Raw genomic sequence first — 17,285 nt, forward strand, 5'->3', positions numbered from 1 at the left:
GGACAATCGTGTTGAGGACTCGGGTGTGGGGTATTAAGGAAGTTGGGGATGCTATGGCAAATTAATAGAGAACACCCACCCAGCCCCACACACCCATACACACACTCCCACACATGGGCTCGTAAAATGTAATGTCATAAGTGCTGCGCTGAACCTAAAACATTCCGCTTAACGCAACCTCCATACCATTTCGATGGCCTCCAACCCCCAATTCAGGTTTTCTATCCTCCATTTCCTAGTCTGATAATAGCCATGTGAGAATCCCAGACAGGAGTATCAAGACTTTGAGATGCCCAGTGTTTAAAGACAGATTCCAAATACTCTTAATCTTATTTATTAAATTGGAAAAGCAAAGTAAATTTAGTAGGTAATACTTTAAGAGATGGGTTTATCGACTTTTCTTTAGAATAACTTACTGTTCTCCACAAGTAACTATTTTAAATATTTAAAAAACCAAATAACTCACAATCCTGCGAGGTGGAGGTTTAGAAAACAGTTAAAACAAAGAGCTGATATATTATAGGCTTTAATGTTTTAAATTTTCAATCTTAGAGCCTCTCTCAAGGTTTTTTTTAACCTAATAATTTGATAGAAAAAATATAAAAATCTTAAGCTTTATTTGTTTCTCTTTATAAACTCTTAGAAACCCCAATGTTTCTAATTAATTAAAAACCAATTAAAGAAATGTAACCTTCTCTTACATTCTACTTATCAAAGTTAAAAACAATTCGTGATAGCCATATGCCCCAAAATCCGTAAGCCAGCTTAATTCCCGGGAAGTGGCTTTAATGACAAGGGTAAACTTATTTCAACCTAACTGCCTTCCATGCATCCAACATACCCTTAGTGTCGCCAGAGAAAGTGGCTTCCTCCACTGGAGGCATCTCTTTATACGTCTCCGCCTCTGTGTCCTTCGCCTGCGTATTTTTTCCGGGGGATGGAGTAAAATATTCGGATTAGTTATGCTGTTGGTCTGCCCCGGGCGGTGTCTGCCCGGCTTCCTGGGGGTGAGAGTGTGGGCTGGATAGGGTCTTTGTGTCCTCTTGCAGGACTTCATCTTCATCCTGGACAAGGACTATAACTAATTCCATGGTTATGTATTGTAGTTTCCTGTGCTGCTGTTGCTGCATTCATTGCTCACAAATTGGCAGGCAACGCCGAAGGCTTCTGCACTTGTGACCACCGACCACCTACCATAGACCATGGATGGACCACCCATCACCTATCACCCGTCACCCATCAAGTAACTGTTGCTGCTTCTGGCTCCTGTTGTTCAGTCAGTTAGTGGCTTATTTGTAGGCAAACAGAGTACCGGCCTCGGGTTCCATCTAGTTCATAGATTTATCTAAAATAAGTGAACCATCTAATTGTTCAATAAGTTCATTCTGGGGCCCGGGGCCCGGTGCCGGGGACACGGTGGTGGCCCCCGACAGTGGTCGGAGCTTTTGGTTCTTGTTGCTTGTTTAGAATATCCTGGGAATGAATAGCCAGCTTAGGCAAATGGAATCCCCACTCCAGTCCACGCCCGCAGGCTCCGACCTCTAGACGTGCTTAAACCCAAAATTAGGGGTGGTTACAGTGGGTTGGATACCGAGTTTTCCCTCCATCTATGTCGCCTTCGTCTCTGGCCTTCTTACGGGCCATAAAATTTAAAAGCGAGCAAAGCATTTTAGCTCTGGTGCAATTTATTAGGCCGACTCATCGCGCCGCATTTCGGGCCTTTGCGTAACAATTGCCTTCATCTGTTGATAAATCCCTGGCATGGCACCAAGTAAATTGAAAATACACACCCACATCCGTACCATACCAGCACCAGCACACACACACACAAGAGAAGGTGGAACTTTGCCTCCAATTCAGATTCCGATTCCTATTCCGATGTGCAGCCAACTGTGTCGCCGTTCTAATTATCCACGCACATGTCTTCCCTGCCAAAAAGCGTTAAACAGTCGAGCTTCTCTAACTTTTACTAGAACGGTGTAAAAGAATCCCAAAGAAATATGTATATTTTCACAATACCAGAGGCTTGACTGTACTTCCATTGAGCCGGAGACCGGACTTTAAGGCAGCTTTTAGGGGCAAGGACAGAGACAGAAGCTGGTAAAGCAGGAGCTTCCGCTTTTGTCTTTTATGCAACTGCAGTGGCCACCCGCTGGCAGCTTCGGTGGCATTCAAAACAGGAGCCTGGCTGCCACAGTGGCCCGCCAGCTGTGCAGCTGCCTCCGCATCCGCAGCCGCATCCGTAAGTGGCGTGAAAGTTATGAATTTTAAACATTTTCTGGCATGAGCCAGAGAGCCAGAGAGCTGAAACGCCCCTGCGGCCACGTCCATATATTAGTTTCGGTGTCTTCGGTGGCGTCTGCAGATTTATAGCAGCAGGCCAGAAAAATCTGCAATTGTGGGTGCCACTCCTTTTACAGATATTGAAAAGCGACTTTATATTGGGGACTACAAAAATTGTACAATAGCAAAACTTTGTCAGCTTAAAACTAAAAATGTCTTCTATGGTCTTCTGTCTTCTGGTTGACTTCTCAGGATTTGGAGCTGTTATTCCGCCAAATGTCTACATCCGTCTGAAGGCATTTGCGGAACTTGTAGTTGTTCAGACCAATGGAGTACATCGGATTGGGGGCCTTGTAAAAGTGCAGTCCACGTCCGATTTTGATTATGAATCCGTTGCTTAAGCTATAAATAAACAAAAGATAAGATACAAATAAATTTTATAAGTGGTTTATTTCTTTCCGCTGACTCAGTACTTACTATATTTTGCGATCGTGCAAAGAGTCTTCATATTTGATGGAAACGGCTATATTTCGACGCTCTAGATCGGCTTTGATCTGGCCGAGATTTGTTTTCTGGTTGTCGGTATACTTGGGATCCTGAGCCTCCTTGGTGATTAGCCGAAAATACTTAAGGTTCGGACAGTTCGTGATGGCTAACTCTAAGAATCTCACAAGGTTCGCATACTGCAATATGATAAGTTCATTTTGTGATTGTATTCATACTTTAATCTTTGATTAAATTAAAATTTTCGCGACTCCATTAGCCATGTTCCTTTCCAAATAAATTAAAGTTTAAAATTACCACCGTCTCCTCCCCCAGTGATCCTCCCCAGCTCAACTCACCTGATAGTTTTGTTGCATGTAGGGTTCTTCTACCAGAATCTCAATGGTTTTTCTGTCCATGTACTGACCAAAGACCTGGTCGTAGTCGTAGCCCGTATCGTTTTCCTCGATGGAAACGTGGGAGACCACCTCACCCAGCATCAGTTTGCCATTGACTCGAGCCTTGATGGCCTCCGCCCGGTCCATGTACTCCTTGATCCTTGTGTGAAACACCTTCCGCTTTGCCTCATCCGGTTCCCCGTTGACGAAGTTCATCAGCTGGTCAATGCCATCCGTGTAGAGGGTCTGCGCCTCCAAGATCCGTCCACTCTGATCGCACTCCACGGCGCGTATCAATAATTCCTTGGCCTGCATTGGGTTGCTCATCTTGGCATGTCCGTGGAATGTTAAGTACTCGAAACTACACTAAAAGCTCACACTTAATCCAATTGATCGGCAGGCAGCTGGCAAAATATAATTAAAGCGAAACTAACAACACGACGACAACAAAGGCAGCAGCGCAGTCAGCTGATTTGGTAAACACACAGGGTTGTTATGCGCGCGAAAGACAGGGCCGTCGGCAGGGCTGCAGACACAGCGGCGTCATCTGTTGCCGACCGTTGGCGTTTGAACTTCCCGAGTTCCATAAATATTTAACAGTTTCAATTGGTTTAAAGACTAATAGATCAAAAGGGGACAAATTTTCTTCACTTTAAAGGGATGTTTAAGTTAGGCATATTTTTGACAAATTTTCTGGAGGTTTTCCCCAAAAATGCGGGGAGGCATTATATGGTCCATCGCGAAGGCTATATCTGCGCCAATAATCATCGGATTCTTGGGCGGAACACCTTAAACGGTTTATGGTTCGATTCCCCATCATTCTGCATCAAAATCTAGGAACAAAATATTTTTCTGATTTTTTCTCAACTTTTCTGGGGGATCCCCTTCCCAACTTATGAAAAATGCATGGAAGGACGATATGGCCCCCTGCGATGTCTATATCTTGGCCACCTCAAACGGTTTGTGGATCGATTCTCCATCACTCTGCATCAAAATCTAGGAGCAAAATATTTTTCAGATTTTTTCTCAACTTTCCTGGGGGATTCCCTTCCCATATTATGAAAAATGCATGGAAGGACTTGGCCAATTTCTATCCGATTCTTGAGCGCAATACCTCAAACGGTTTGTGGATCGTTTCCCCATCATTCTGCATCAAAATCTAGGAACAAAATATTTTTCAGATATTTTCTCAACTTTCCTGGGGATCCCCTTCCCAACTTATAAAAAATGCGTGGAAGGACAATATGGCCCCCTGCGATGTCTATATCTTGGCCTATTTCTATCCGATTCTTGAGCGCAATACCTCAAACGGTTTGTGGATCGATTCTCCTTCATTCTGCATCAAAATCTAGGAACAAAATTTTTTTCAGATTTTTTCTCAATTTTCCTGGGGGATCCCCTTCCCAACTTATGAAAAATGCATGGAAGGACAATATGGCCCCCAGCGATGTGTATATCTTGGCCAATTTCTAACCGATTCTTGAGCGGAATACCTCAAACGGTTTGTGTATCGATTCTCCATCATTCTGCATCAAAATCTAGGAACAAAATATTTTTCAGATATTTTCTCAACTTTCCTGGGGATCCCCTTCCCAACTTATAAAAAATGCGTGGAAGGACAATATGGCCCCCAGCGATGTCTATATCTTGGCCAATTTCTATCCGATTCTTGAGCGCAATACCTCAAACGGTTTGTGGATCGTTTCCCCATCATTCTGCATCAAAATCTAGGAACAAAATATTTTTCAGATATTTTCTCAACTTTCCTGGGGATCCCCTTCCCAACTTATAAAAAATGCGTGGAAGGACAATATGGCCCCCAGCGATGTCTATATCTTGGCGAATTTCTATCCGATTCTTGAGCGGAATACCTCAATCGATTTGTGGATCGATTTCCCATCATTCTGCACCAAAATCTAGAAACAAAATATTTTTCAGATATTTTCTCAACTTTCCTGGGGGATCCCCTTCCCAACTTATGGAATATGCATGGAAGGACAATATGGCCCCCAGCGATGTATATATCTTGGCCAATTTCTATCCTATTCTTGAGCGGAATACCTCAATCGATTTGTGGATCGTTTCCCCATCATTCTGCATCAAAATCTAGGAACAAAATATTTTTCAGATTTTTTCTCAATTTTCCTGGGGGATCCCCTTCCCAACTTATAAAAAATGCCTGGAAGGACAATATGGCCCCCAGCGATGTCTATATCTTGGCCAATTTCTATCCGATTCTTGAGCGCAATACCTCAAACGGTTTGTGGATCGTTTCCCCATCATTCTGCATCAAAATCTAGGAACAAAATATTTTTCAGATTTTTTCTCAATTTTCCTGGGGGATCCCCTTCCCAACTTATGAAAAATGCGTGGAAGGACAATATGGCCCCCAGCGATGTGTATATCTTGGCCAATTTCTATCCTATTCTTGAGCGGAATACCTCAATCGATTTGTGGATCGATTCCCCACCATTCTGCATCAAAGTCTAGGAACAAAATATTTTTCAGATTTTTTCTCAACTTTCCTGGGGGATCCCCTTCCCAACTTATGGAATATGCATGGAAGGACAATATGGCCCCCAGCGATGTATATATCTTGGCCAATTTCTATCCTATTCTTGAGCGGAATACCTCAATCGAATTGTGGATCGATTCCCCATCATTCTGCATCAAAATCTAGGAACAAAATATTTTTCAGATTTTTTCTCAATTTCCTGGGGGATCCCCTTCCCAACTTATAAAAAATGCCTGGAAGGACAATATGGCCCCCAGCGATGTCTATATCTTGGCGAATTTCTATCCGATTCTTGAGCGGAATACCTCAATCGATTTGTGGATCGATTTCCCATCATTCTGCACCAAAATCTGGAAACAAAATATTTTTCAGATATTTTCTCAACTTTCCTGGGGGATCCCCTTCCCAACTTATGGAATATGCATGGAAGGACAATATGGCCCCCAGCGATGTATATATCTTGGCCAATTTCTATCCTATTCTTGAGCGGAATACCTCAATCGATTTGTGGATCGTTTCCCCATCATTCTGCATCAAAATCTAGGAACAAAATATTTTTCAGATTTTTTCTCAATTTTCCTGGGGGATCCCCTTCCCAACTTATAAAAAATGCGTGGAAGGACAATATGGCCCCCAGCGATGTGTATATCTTGGCCAATTTCTATCCGATTCTTGAGCGGAATACCTCAAACGGTTTGTGGATCGATTCCCCACCATTCTGCATCAAAGTCTAGGAACAAAATATTTTTCAGATTTTTTCTCAACTTTCCTGGGGGATCCCCTTCCCAACTTATTTAATATGCATGGAAGGACAATATGGCCCCCAGCGATGTATATATCTTGGCCAATTTCTATCCTATTCTTGAGCGGAATACCTCAATCGAATTGTGGATCGATTCCCCATCATTCTGCATCAAAATCTAGGAACAAAATATTTTTCAGATTTTTTCTCAACTTTCCTGGGGGATTCCCTTCCCATATTATGAAAAATGCATGGAAGGACGATATGGCCCCCTGCGATGTCTATATCTTGGCCTATTTCTCTCCGATTCTTGAGCGCAATACCTCAAACGGTTTGTGGATCGATTCTCCTTCATTCTGCATCAAAATCTAGGAACAAAATTTTTTTCAGATTTTTTCTCAATTTTCCTGGGGGATCCCCTTCCCAACTTATGAAAAATGCGTGGAAGGACAATATGGCCCCCAGCGATGTGCATATCTTGGCCAATTTCTATGCGATTCTTGAGCGGAATACCTCAAACGGTTTGTGGATCGTTTCCCCATCATTCTGCATCAAAATCTAGGAACAAAATATTTTTCAGATATTTTCTCAACTTTCCTGGGGATCCCCTTCCCAACTTATAAAAAATGCGTGGAAGGACAATATGGCCCCCAGCGATGTCTATATCTTGGCGAATTTCTATCCGATTCTTGAGCGGAATACCTCAATCGATTTGTGGATCGATTTCCCATCATTCTGCACCAAAATCTAGAAACAAAATATTTTTCAGATATTTTCTCAACTTTCCTGGGGGATCCCCTTCCCAACTTATGGAATATGCATGGAAGGACAATATGGCCCCCAGCGATGTATATATCTTGGCCAATTTCTATCCTATTCTTGAGCGGAATACCTCAATCGATTTGTGGATCGTTTCCCCATCATTCTGCATCAAAATCTAGGAACAAAATATTTTTCAGATTTTTTCTCAATTTTCCTGGGGGATCCCCTTCCCAACTTATAAAAAATGCCTGGAAGGACAATATGGCCCCCAGCGATGTCTATATCTTGGCCAATTTCTATCCGATTCTTGAGCGCAATACCTCAAACGGTTTGTGGATCGTTTCCCCATCATTCTGCATCAAAATCTAGGAACAAAATATTTTTCAGATTTTTTCTCAATTTTCCTGGGGGATCCCCTTCCCAACTTATGAAAAATGCGTGGAAGGACAATATGGCCCCCAGCGATGTGTATATCTTGGCCAATTTCTATCCTATTCTTGAGCGGAATACCTCAATCGATTTGTGGATCGATTCCCCACCATTCTGCATCAAAGTCTAGGAACAAAATATTTTTCAGATTTTTTCTCAACTTTCCTGGGGGATCCCCTTCCCAACTTATGGAATATGCATGGAAGGACAATATGGCCCCCAGCGATGTATATATCTTGGCCAATTTCTATCCTATTCTTGAGCGGAATACCTCAATCGAATTGTGGATCGATTCCCCATCATTCTGCATCAAAATCTAGGAACAAAATATTTTTCAGATTTTTTCTCAACTTTCCTGGGGGATCCTTTCGCAATTTATGAAAAATGCATGGAAGGACAATATGGCCCCCAGCGATAATAATTATACTTTTCTTCAGTTTTCATTTTATAAGAAAGGCTAAACATCTATCCTTAAATCCAAAAGAACCAAAGATTCCTGGTTCATTGATCTGGTGACTTTTTAAGGCATTGGTCTTTATTTTATTTGCATTATGGAAAAAAAACAAATCCATAAAGAATTTCATTCTGGTAGTCGTATACCCCACCATACCGCGGTGAATAGCTTCCTTTTATGCTCCAAAGTCGCTTACGAGCAATTACCTGAGAGCGAAAACGAAAGCGTTTTATCGCCAGCCAACAGTCAGACATGCCAACATCGCCAAATTCAATTTCACTAAGCCAAATATTAATTAATTTGTGTTTTCATTTCTGGCTAAGCCCGTGCCAGGTGACCAATGGATTCCGGACGATGTGGAGGAGCGGACTGTGGCTGCGCATCCAATCCAATCGGGGAGTCACCCAAGGAAAAAACCGAAAACGTTTCGTGTAATTTTGAGTATTGGGTGGTTGGGTGGTCGGTTGGTAAGTGGATGGGTGGCTGGTTGGGTGCTTGATAGCTTCTCGGCCTGTCCTGGCCCGACCCATACCAGCATAGTCCACCCCCATTCCATTCCTGGAGTCCGTATTTTTATTTATGTCATAAATTTTAAGCCATTGGGAGCTGTGAACGGGAACGTGACGTCAGCTTATAGTTCGCAATGCGGGGCTTAAATTTTTCGCATTTTAAATGCGTATTAAGCAGAAAGAAAAGTCATTTTAGGTGATTCGACATAAAACTTGCCCCCAAAACCCCACACAGCCACATCCTCATATCCAATTGGGAATAAATATGGCTTAATACATGCGTGTCTTGATGTGTTATTTGGCTATGCTCTTTCAGTGGGGGGTCTTTGGGGTTGCAATTTGTTTGGTTCGATAAACTGAAATGACAAAAAAATATTGCATAATTTGTCAGAGCCATTAGAAAATGATGACCAATATTTGAAATTTGAATGGAAACTTTATTTGGCTGAGAGGCGTTTTATCCATTAGATGAAATTTAAGAAATGAATTTCAAAACCCGACTTATACTATTCAAATTATTTGGTGTAAGGGGGGATAAAAAAAAAATGAAAAATATTCTTAACAAAATCTGATATGTTTATAATAATTTATACAGTTAACAATGAAATAATAACTTTCCTAAATAAACAAATGTTGCTTACAAAAATTTTCCAAATATTTCAAACTAAACGGAATCCTAAAAAAACGTTTGCATACTTTCAGGGGCGTGGAGAAATGCAGCAAACTGTTTTGGATTTTGAAGTTTGAGGAAATGAATTTGCCTTCTCGAACAAATTGTTTTTATTTGTAAATTAGAGAACTTGAAGAAGTGAAAGTGACCCGGCTAAAGGAAAACATGATGAAGAAAAACAAGAAGCCGAGTTGAGCTCTTCGAGTGCCACGCAGGACTAACTTTTTGTTTGGAATTAGTGGAATTGTATCTTGTAAAACACAAACTCAAGTGGGCTAAAGCTGCGAGCCTAGAGCTCTTCCACATGTCACCCAATAATGCGCTGTGATGTGCCAAGCCACTTGTCCGAATGTCGGGGGGGTTAAGGTTATTCCGGGTGTGGGTTACGGTTGATGGGTTGGATTCAGTTGGGTTGGGTTGGGTGCTGAGCAGGGGCGTGTGTGTGGCAAGGGGTGGAGTTTTTTTTGTGTTTGGGGATTATCTTGAAATGATTTACCTGTTACTGGATGGCCTCAATAATTTATAATATATAAATAATAGTAAACAAAAATGTATCTATTTTTTTATTTTAATCCAAAGCTGATATTAAATTATTTATATATGTAAATTTTCAAGTTTTTTAAGATTTCCCTTACTCCAGCTCTACTGAGGTCATAAATCTTCCATCGGAAGCCCCCCCAAACCCTGATAAAATCCAGCCATACGCCTCTGATCGAGGGGATGCTACATAATATATATGAAAATCGAAATAGAAATCGGAATAAGAGTTGCTGGGGGCAGTGGTTAGCTTGGCTTAGCTCATATTACGGGTATCTTGGCGCCAGCTTTTTATCGACGATTATTTTCTTTAACTGTGTGTATGAGTGTGTTTGGTTGTTGTTTTTATTGTTGTAGCCTGTGCCTTTTCGTTCAATATTTGCTTGCTGCTGCTTGGGCTTCTTCTTCTACTTTAGCTACTGACTCGCTTCCTTTTTTCCGCCACTTTTGCAGCCTTTCTCGTTGATTTTTATTTGTTTCTCTTTCAATTTATTTTGCCATTTCGTTTTCCTTTCTGCTGTCATTGCTGTTGTTGTTGTTGTTGTTGTTGCCATTTTCATCGCTTTTATTACAAACACACACACATAGGCACACACCAACGCAATGGCAGACACATGTGGAGCAGCTACTCCCCAACCCCAACCCCAACCCCGCCTACAAAGCTCACACACGCACACATTCTTCATTGTGTGTCCTTCACAGTCACAGTGCGTGTTTGTCAGTCTAACTGTGTGCTAACTGCACCTGGAGAAAAACATGACTTACTTGTATTTTATTTTATTTGTTTAATTAAAAATTAATTAAATTTTATGAAAGGGAATTAGACCTCATCAATAGAAATCAAGATAAATAGAAAAAAACCTATTTTTCATCTTCTTATAAATATCTTCAAAATGTTGCAACTTCTGGAACATCTGGGACATCTTTAAGTCCTTGTTCGTACCCTTCTGGCACGAGTTTTTCTTGACTTTGGGCTGTGTGTGTGGGTTGTGTGTGTTTTTTTTTTGCAGTGTGTTTGCGAATCTGTTTGTTTGCTGCTAAATGTGCGCTCAGCCCGCCACTCATTTATGTCGTCGATGTGCCACAGCCGCTGTCACCCTCTGCAAGCAATGCCACCCCCCCTCTTGACACCCCCATAACCGCCACCCTTGATGTCCTGCCTCGCCTGCCCTGCCTGCCCCGCCCCCCGGCACGTTCGTTAACGTTCAGTTTTCCACTTGATGCTATTTATGTTTGCTTCCATTTTTCAAGAAGGATCAAAATTTATATTGGCTAAAAAGTCCCTCGAGAGCTTTCAGCGCCCTCCTCCTTCTGATGGAAAGTCCCCACTCCACCCCACCCTCTCCTGTTTGCTACTCACACACACTTACAGATGTAACAAATTGTAACACAATCGTAACTGTTTACTCTAGGGTCGCCGGGCTGAGCCGAAATCATAACCTCATGAACTTTTCGCCCTCGCCGCGCGAAAGTAAGTGGCCACGGTTAGCCCCGCCCTGCCCCCGCCTGTCCCTGCCCCAGGAAACAGGAGGCGGGGGTGTATATATCCCATATATGTATGGTGTGTCCCTCAACTCACTCGGCCATCGAGATGCCAAGCAATTGAATTGAGCTGCAATTGTTTTGATTTCTGGCCCAGGGCCTTCATTTGGCCCAGACTTCTCAACCTCTCCTTTACATTATGACTTCTTGTATTTATCGCCTGGTGCTTTTCCCGACATACACCGAAAGAAAATGATCTGTTTCCTCTTAAAAATAAATATTTCAAAACTAATAGCTTTCAAAAGAGGAAGATCTATAGACTTTCGAAAGAGAGTCATTGAAAAAATCATCTTCTGCATTGAAACATTAAAAAACATCCTTAAAGTCTGGTATTTTTTATGGGAAAGGTCCTGATTGTTGCAACAAAAACATTATATTTTTATTACATTTTTTTCATGTGTCTCTTGTCAAGTGTGGCAAAAATGTAATAAACAATTCGAGATGCTTTATTGCTGCAGCAACTCAATTTATATGGCCTGGCCTTTTGAGGTAGCATTCGTTCCTTCTATTTCTTTGGTCTAGATCCTGACTTCATATCCTGACTTCATATCCTCTCATTCCTCCAACCTCCTATTCCTGCTGCTGCTGCTGCTACTCCATCCCCTGGACCCGGCTCCCGCCTCCTTTCTTGGTGGCCTGCTTTTGTTGTGCGTCAGTTTCCCTATTAAGCACACACAAATTGATGATGTTAACAATGACGCTACAGTATTCCTGCCCCGGCTCCATGACTGGCCAGAAAGTTGAAGTTTTTGGCGGCGAACCGGAACAGCGCATGGCCAACTGAAATGGAAACTGGCGGTGAATTTCAGAAGCCAACTATTGGAGCTATAGTTCGAAGGACTCCAAGGATAGATGTATTTGTTGGTCGGTTTTGCTGGAGGTGTTCCAGAAATCCTCAACAAAAATATGGTGGCCAAATGTCAAGTGTCAAAGTTGCTTTTTGTTAGGTGATTTAATATTTTAAATAATAAATGGAAAGTGTCTCTAGTTTAAATCACACTGAGTTTGAGTTTGGCTTTAAATGGGTTGTCTCTCGGTTGAATCCATTGTGGTATAAATAAAGCCTATTCTTTATTTATTATTCATAGTTAAATATAAAAACAAAAGTGGTACTCCCCCCGAAGAGATTTATGGCAGCATTTCCAGGAGCACACCAGGAGTCAGAGTCGAGAGCTCTTCGTGTTTGTGTTGCAGGCCAAAAATGGCTTTAATGTTTTCACATTTGCTTTGTTGGCTTTGATGGAAGTTAACTCCTGCCACCGCCCATTGATGCCACAGTCCCCCCCACCTATTGATGCCCATGTGAGTCCCCCCACCAAAAAGCCCCATCGATTGAATCGACAAATCAATTGAAAACTGACAGTTGTGACTAAACGGCGCATATTTCCTTGACATCTGTGTGGGAGTCTGTATCTCTGTCTGTCATTCCATTCATCCCATATCTGGGCCCCCAGTTTATATATTGTATATCCTCATATCCAATATATATAGATATTGTATATTGTATATTGAGTGTGCGATTGTCTGTGTCATGCATATTTCTGTATTGGATTTCAGTCCATTACGAGGCGCTCGAGTTTCGGGAATTGGATATCGGCTTTTATATATATAGGGTATGGTCCTGTTGCCGGTTGGTTTTTCTATTTTGGTTTGGCAGCTTATGTTCCTGCTCTTGGACTACTACTACTACTACTACTATGACTATTACTATTGTTTGTGTTCCGTTCCGTTCCGTTTGTGCAGTGCATTAACGAAACTCACGCACGATATCCTCCCACAGAAGCAGCCTGGCAGGCTGAAATGTCAGGGGCTTGATTTATCCTGGCCAACTCCGGGCACTGCGTGTTTGGCCACAATCAATCGATTGCCGCCATCGCCATCGCCATCATAGCCATAGCCCATCAACGTGGCCCATAGCCCATCACCCATCGCCCATCACCCATCGCCCATCTTCCATCACCCATCTCCGCCCTGGCTGTTTGTAACTGTCGCTCAGGGCGTGCCTACACTCAAAAACTCATTTTTTTTCTGGTGTCTCAAAATCCACGCACTCTGAAAAACCATCATTTTCCACCTTTAATGACAAAAAATGGAATCATAGAAGAATCCTCCCAGAAAAAAAAAACAAACCAATGCCTTTTATTGCCAAAGTTTTTATGGAATTTTTGAGATTTGTTTTTGTGGCTTCAGGAAGTTGGTTTTGGTTATTTATGAGTAATCCTCCCCAGAAGAAAATATTTGTGTAGTTTTAGACAAGATTAGCTTATAAAGATTATATATTTTTTAAATATTATTACATAGTCTTATATTTTTACAACTTAATTAAATCGAAAACATTATTTTCCAAGTGTTTGTGCGGAACAGGATGTGGAGCCCACTGACTAACTGACTGACAGGACAGGAACAGGACGGAACCCGGCCCAGAAAGCGGCAACAGCTGAGCACCGAGTTGCGCGCGTGATAATTAAAATCCGCTACGCGCCCCGTAATTAGTTGCACAGGTCGAAATCTAAACGCTAAACGTTCCACATGCCACAATACACTTTGTATTCCCACTCTATTCCGCGCCACTCCATGCCACTCTACAGAATTATTCTACGCCTTGGGTACGCCCGCGGCTACCACTTCCAATTCCGATTCAGAATCGGATTCCATGTGCTATCTCTCCATCTCTGTTCATTTTTATGGACATGTGCGTAAGCGATCCGTGCGAAAAATGGGCGCTTCGCAGCAATTACCTCCGCAGGGAAGTCTGTCCTGCCGGGCCGGACCCGGTACAAATAGATTCCCCATGGCCGATAAGCCCGCCGATTCCACTTTCCACTTTCTATTCGGCCAAGTTTTAAGCGAGCCCGCCTACGCACCTTTTGCTGTCATGCAAATCAGTTGGCGGCGGGTGGCCTCCAAACTGTGTCCGATTCCCCCTCGCCATATAGGCACTATATATGGGGAAGGCCCCACCCCAATCCGGTACACTCCCTCACATATGCGTAATGCCAGTTGGATTTCTAGAACCTCTACTTTGGCTTTATCCGATAGTGTTGGCTAAAAGGTCGGGTCTTAAACGTAAGTCAACAATAAAGTCTGACTTCATGAAGAATAGTAAAGGAAGTCCTTTTTAAAATTCCCATCTAATGAAAAGGCTTAGTATTCCCTTAGTTCTTGATTAATTTTATTTGATAGCGTTCTCCTAATTACTTTATAAATTATATCGAATATGTCTTAAGAGATTATTTTTAATGCCCACGGCCAAGTCGTGGACTTTCTTTGGACTCCATTTACGTCAACTCTTGGCAATGGCGCGCTGCATTTGAGCCAGGTCAGGTGGATGGCCGGAACCGGCCGAGTTTATCATTGCGTTGCGAAATGCGAATCGGAACATCCGCTTCTAAATGCCAGGCATTTGCAGGACCTCTCCTGCATTACCCTTCCCCGTACTGAGTTCATATCTTTCTAATGGGGTTAGACCTGCAATTGTCCAGGGTTCGGTGCTAAATTGAAATTGACCAGAGCTGTGAAAAAAAAGAAATCGGAATAGTGTGGGGGTATGGATGGAGGTCCTGGCTTTGGCTTATATAAGGCGCGGCTTATGTAATTTCAGCGTCACTTTGGAGATTTATAAATTTTCGTTGGTTTTTCTTTGCCATTTTCCCCAGTTGTTTTCATTTTTTTTCGCCGTCGTTTTCCCTTGTCCTGGCTGTTGTTTTGTATCCTCCATTCCCAGAGCGCGTCCACATTAAGCCAGCTGGACGACGTTTCATTACCAAAAGGAAAATTCCTGGTAAGAGCGGTAGAAGCCAGAGAGCTAAAAGGAGGCGGGGGTCCTCCCGAATGGAGCCGGGAAGTATGCAATGTAAATAAATGGATAGGAAGAAATCAACGTTAAAATAAATGACACTAAAACTGGAGACACTCACTTTGTTTTTGTTCCCAGCCCCCCTCTGCCAGCTAGGTCCTTCCAATCTCTTGCCTTTTCTGCTCATTTAGCCGTTTGTTGTTTTTGGTGTTGCCTTTGTTTTGCCCGCTCTTCAATTGGCTATTAAGCAAATTGATTCAGTTAAATTTATCTTAATGCAATCTTCACTCCGGCTACGTCCCACTCCCCTGCTGTCCATTGAGATAGTGCATAATTTGAAGGGCATAGTAAACAAGCCAACAATTCACGCGCAACAACGGGCCAGATACAGATACTCGCTGGCACACTTGTAGATACATAGATACATCTCTAGCAGGCCGGTTCGGTTCGGCTCGACACAAGTCCGACACCGACACCGACACCGACACATGACGGCGACAAAAACAAAACAGCCAGCGAAATAACAAAAAATGGTAAAAATAAAAAGAAGGAAATGTATCGAGCCTGAAAACCCAATCCCATTTCTGGGTGGGAGGACGGACGGGAGGCCGACCATAAACCGCTCGAAGCGTGAAGAACAAGGGTGAAGTGAATGTGGAAAGTTACAGAAAAAAAGCATTAGAAAATATATCTGGCTTGGCTTAAAAAGCGCGCTGTTGATTGTTTTGCTGGATAACGGCCAGCCTGGGCTTCTAGCTGCTAGCTTCTGGCTTCTGGCTTCAGGCTTCAGGCCCACCCCCTGACTCATCCTTCCCCGACCTCAAAACAAAAAAAAAATAGAGAAGAGACAACCCCCCCACTCTTAGATATCCGTAACTGTTGCGGGGTTATTTTGATTCCGTTGTCGCCGACATCTCCCCATACCATCCAGCCATTCCGCCATCCGCCTATGATGGAATCGCCCCGAAGGGCTGCTCTGTCTTCTCCAAAAACTCCACCCCTCCGGAAAAACTATCCGTCCTCCGCCCTCTAGTATGCGTATGTGTGCTACTGGGCAATCTCTAAGCCGTATAAATATGCCATCGTCTGAGGACCATCGGATTCGGATTCGACTCAGTTCGCGTGGCGTTCTATACGGCCCAGCCCAAAAAGCAAAATAGAGCCAACACACAGAGAAACAGGGGAAAACAGGGAATTGATTGAATTACCCATCAACTTATCTAACTTTCCCGAGCCGAACTCGCACAAAATTGGACTAGATTGGGGGTTACCGGAACTTTGTCATTATAACTCCAAAGACGAAATTATAATAATAAGAAATGGGAATTATTGATTGGCTACGAAAGGTGGAAATGTTCAGGTTGAATAAAATTAATTAACATGATGTTAAATATTAATTTATGCTATAATCATACATTGTTTTCAGTGCTCTTACAACCAGAATCAGCCTCGCCTCGTAGCCATTGATCGGCCTATAAACAGAGTTTTTCGCTCCTCTTGGCTTGTTATTGCCCCATAGGCAAATCATATAAATTATGCTCAATTTTTTCCTTTTGGCTTTTAATAAGCATAAAAACTTATGATATGTGAAAATATGCGCAACAAACAACAACAGTCTGGGGGACACTGGGGTTATATCGTCCGTGGGGCTGTTTATGTTTCAAAATTGTTTACTTTCTTGTTTTTTTGTTTTTTTTTTTGGTGTTTTTCAACACAAACACACATACAGTTATGACAGGAGCAGGACCTAACATTGGGCCAGGAATTTATTTAGCTGACAACAGCTTGGTCCACCCAAAGGCTCGAAGGGGTTCCTCGGTATTGTTGAGAATCCTGCCCTGAATCCAAACGCCGAACGTGTCACATTTCCCCTGGGGAAGTCCTGGCATGTACTTAAAGTTGAATTTAACTTTGATTTGAGTGGCTCTTCTCGGCTCCCCGAGTGCGCCACAAAAGTTTCAAGCATTTAATCTTATTGTTAAAGTGGGATGATTGAAAAATTATCATATTTAGATGTAGGTATTTTATGGGGGGAGTCTTAAAGAAATTTCCACTCACTTGTCGGCAATCTTTAATTGGAGTTATTTAATTTGAATGTATCTTAAAATTTAAATTTTAATGTATTGTATTTAATTGTATTATATATTAAATAATATTAAGTTTTT

The 17,285-nt window shown here is 42.3% G+C and overlaps 1 protein-coding gene across 2 annotated transcripts; it reads right to left on the reverse strand.

The window, feature by feature from the left end:
* Nucleotides 1–2,412: 2,412 nt before the first annotated feature.
* Nucleotides 2,413–3,655, reverse strand: LOC6507647 (MIT domain-containing protein 1). Of its 2 annotated transcripts, XM_001956033.4 has the most exons (3): nt 3,126–3,652; nt 2,761–2,966; nt 2,413–2,685 (listed from the first exon to the last, which is right to left on the reverse strand). In XM_001956033.4, the coding sequence occupies exons 1-3, from the start codon at nt 3,489–3,491 to the stop codon at nt 2,532–2,534; spliced, it is 726 nt and encodes a 241-aa protein (XP_001956069.1). In that variant the 5' UTR covers nt 3,492–3,652; the 3' UTR covers nt 2,413–2,531. The 2 variants fall into 2 exon arrangements, with proteins under 2 accessions (XP_001956069.1, XP_014765382.1); XM_014909896.3 differs by lacking the exon at nt 2,413–2,685 and having other exon boundaries at nt 2,928–3,054; nt 3,126–3,655.
* Between the last annotated feature and the right edge of the window lie 13,630 nt (nt 3,656–17,285).

The sequence above is a fragment of the Drosophila ananassae genome, chromosome 2R (genome assembly GCF_017639315.1).
Source record: "Drosophila ananassae strain 14024-0371.13 chromosome 2R, ASM1763931v2, whole genome shotgun sequence".
In the NCBI taxonomy this organism is placed as follows: domain Eukaryota; kingdom Metazoa; phylum Arthropoda; class Insecta; order Diptera; family Drosophilidae; genus Drosophila; species Drosophila ananassae.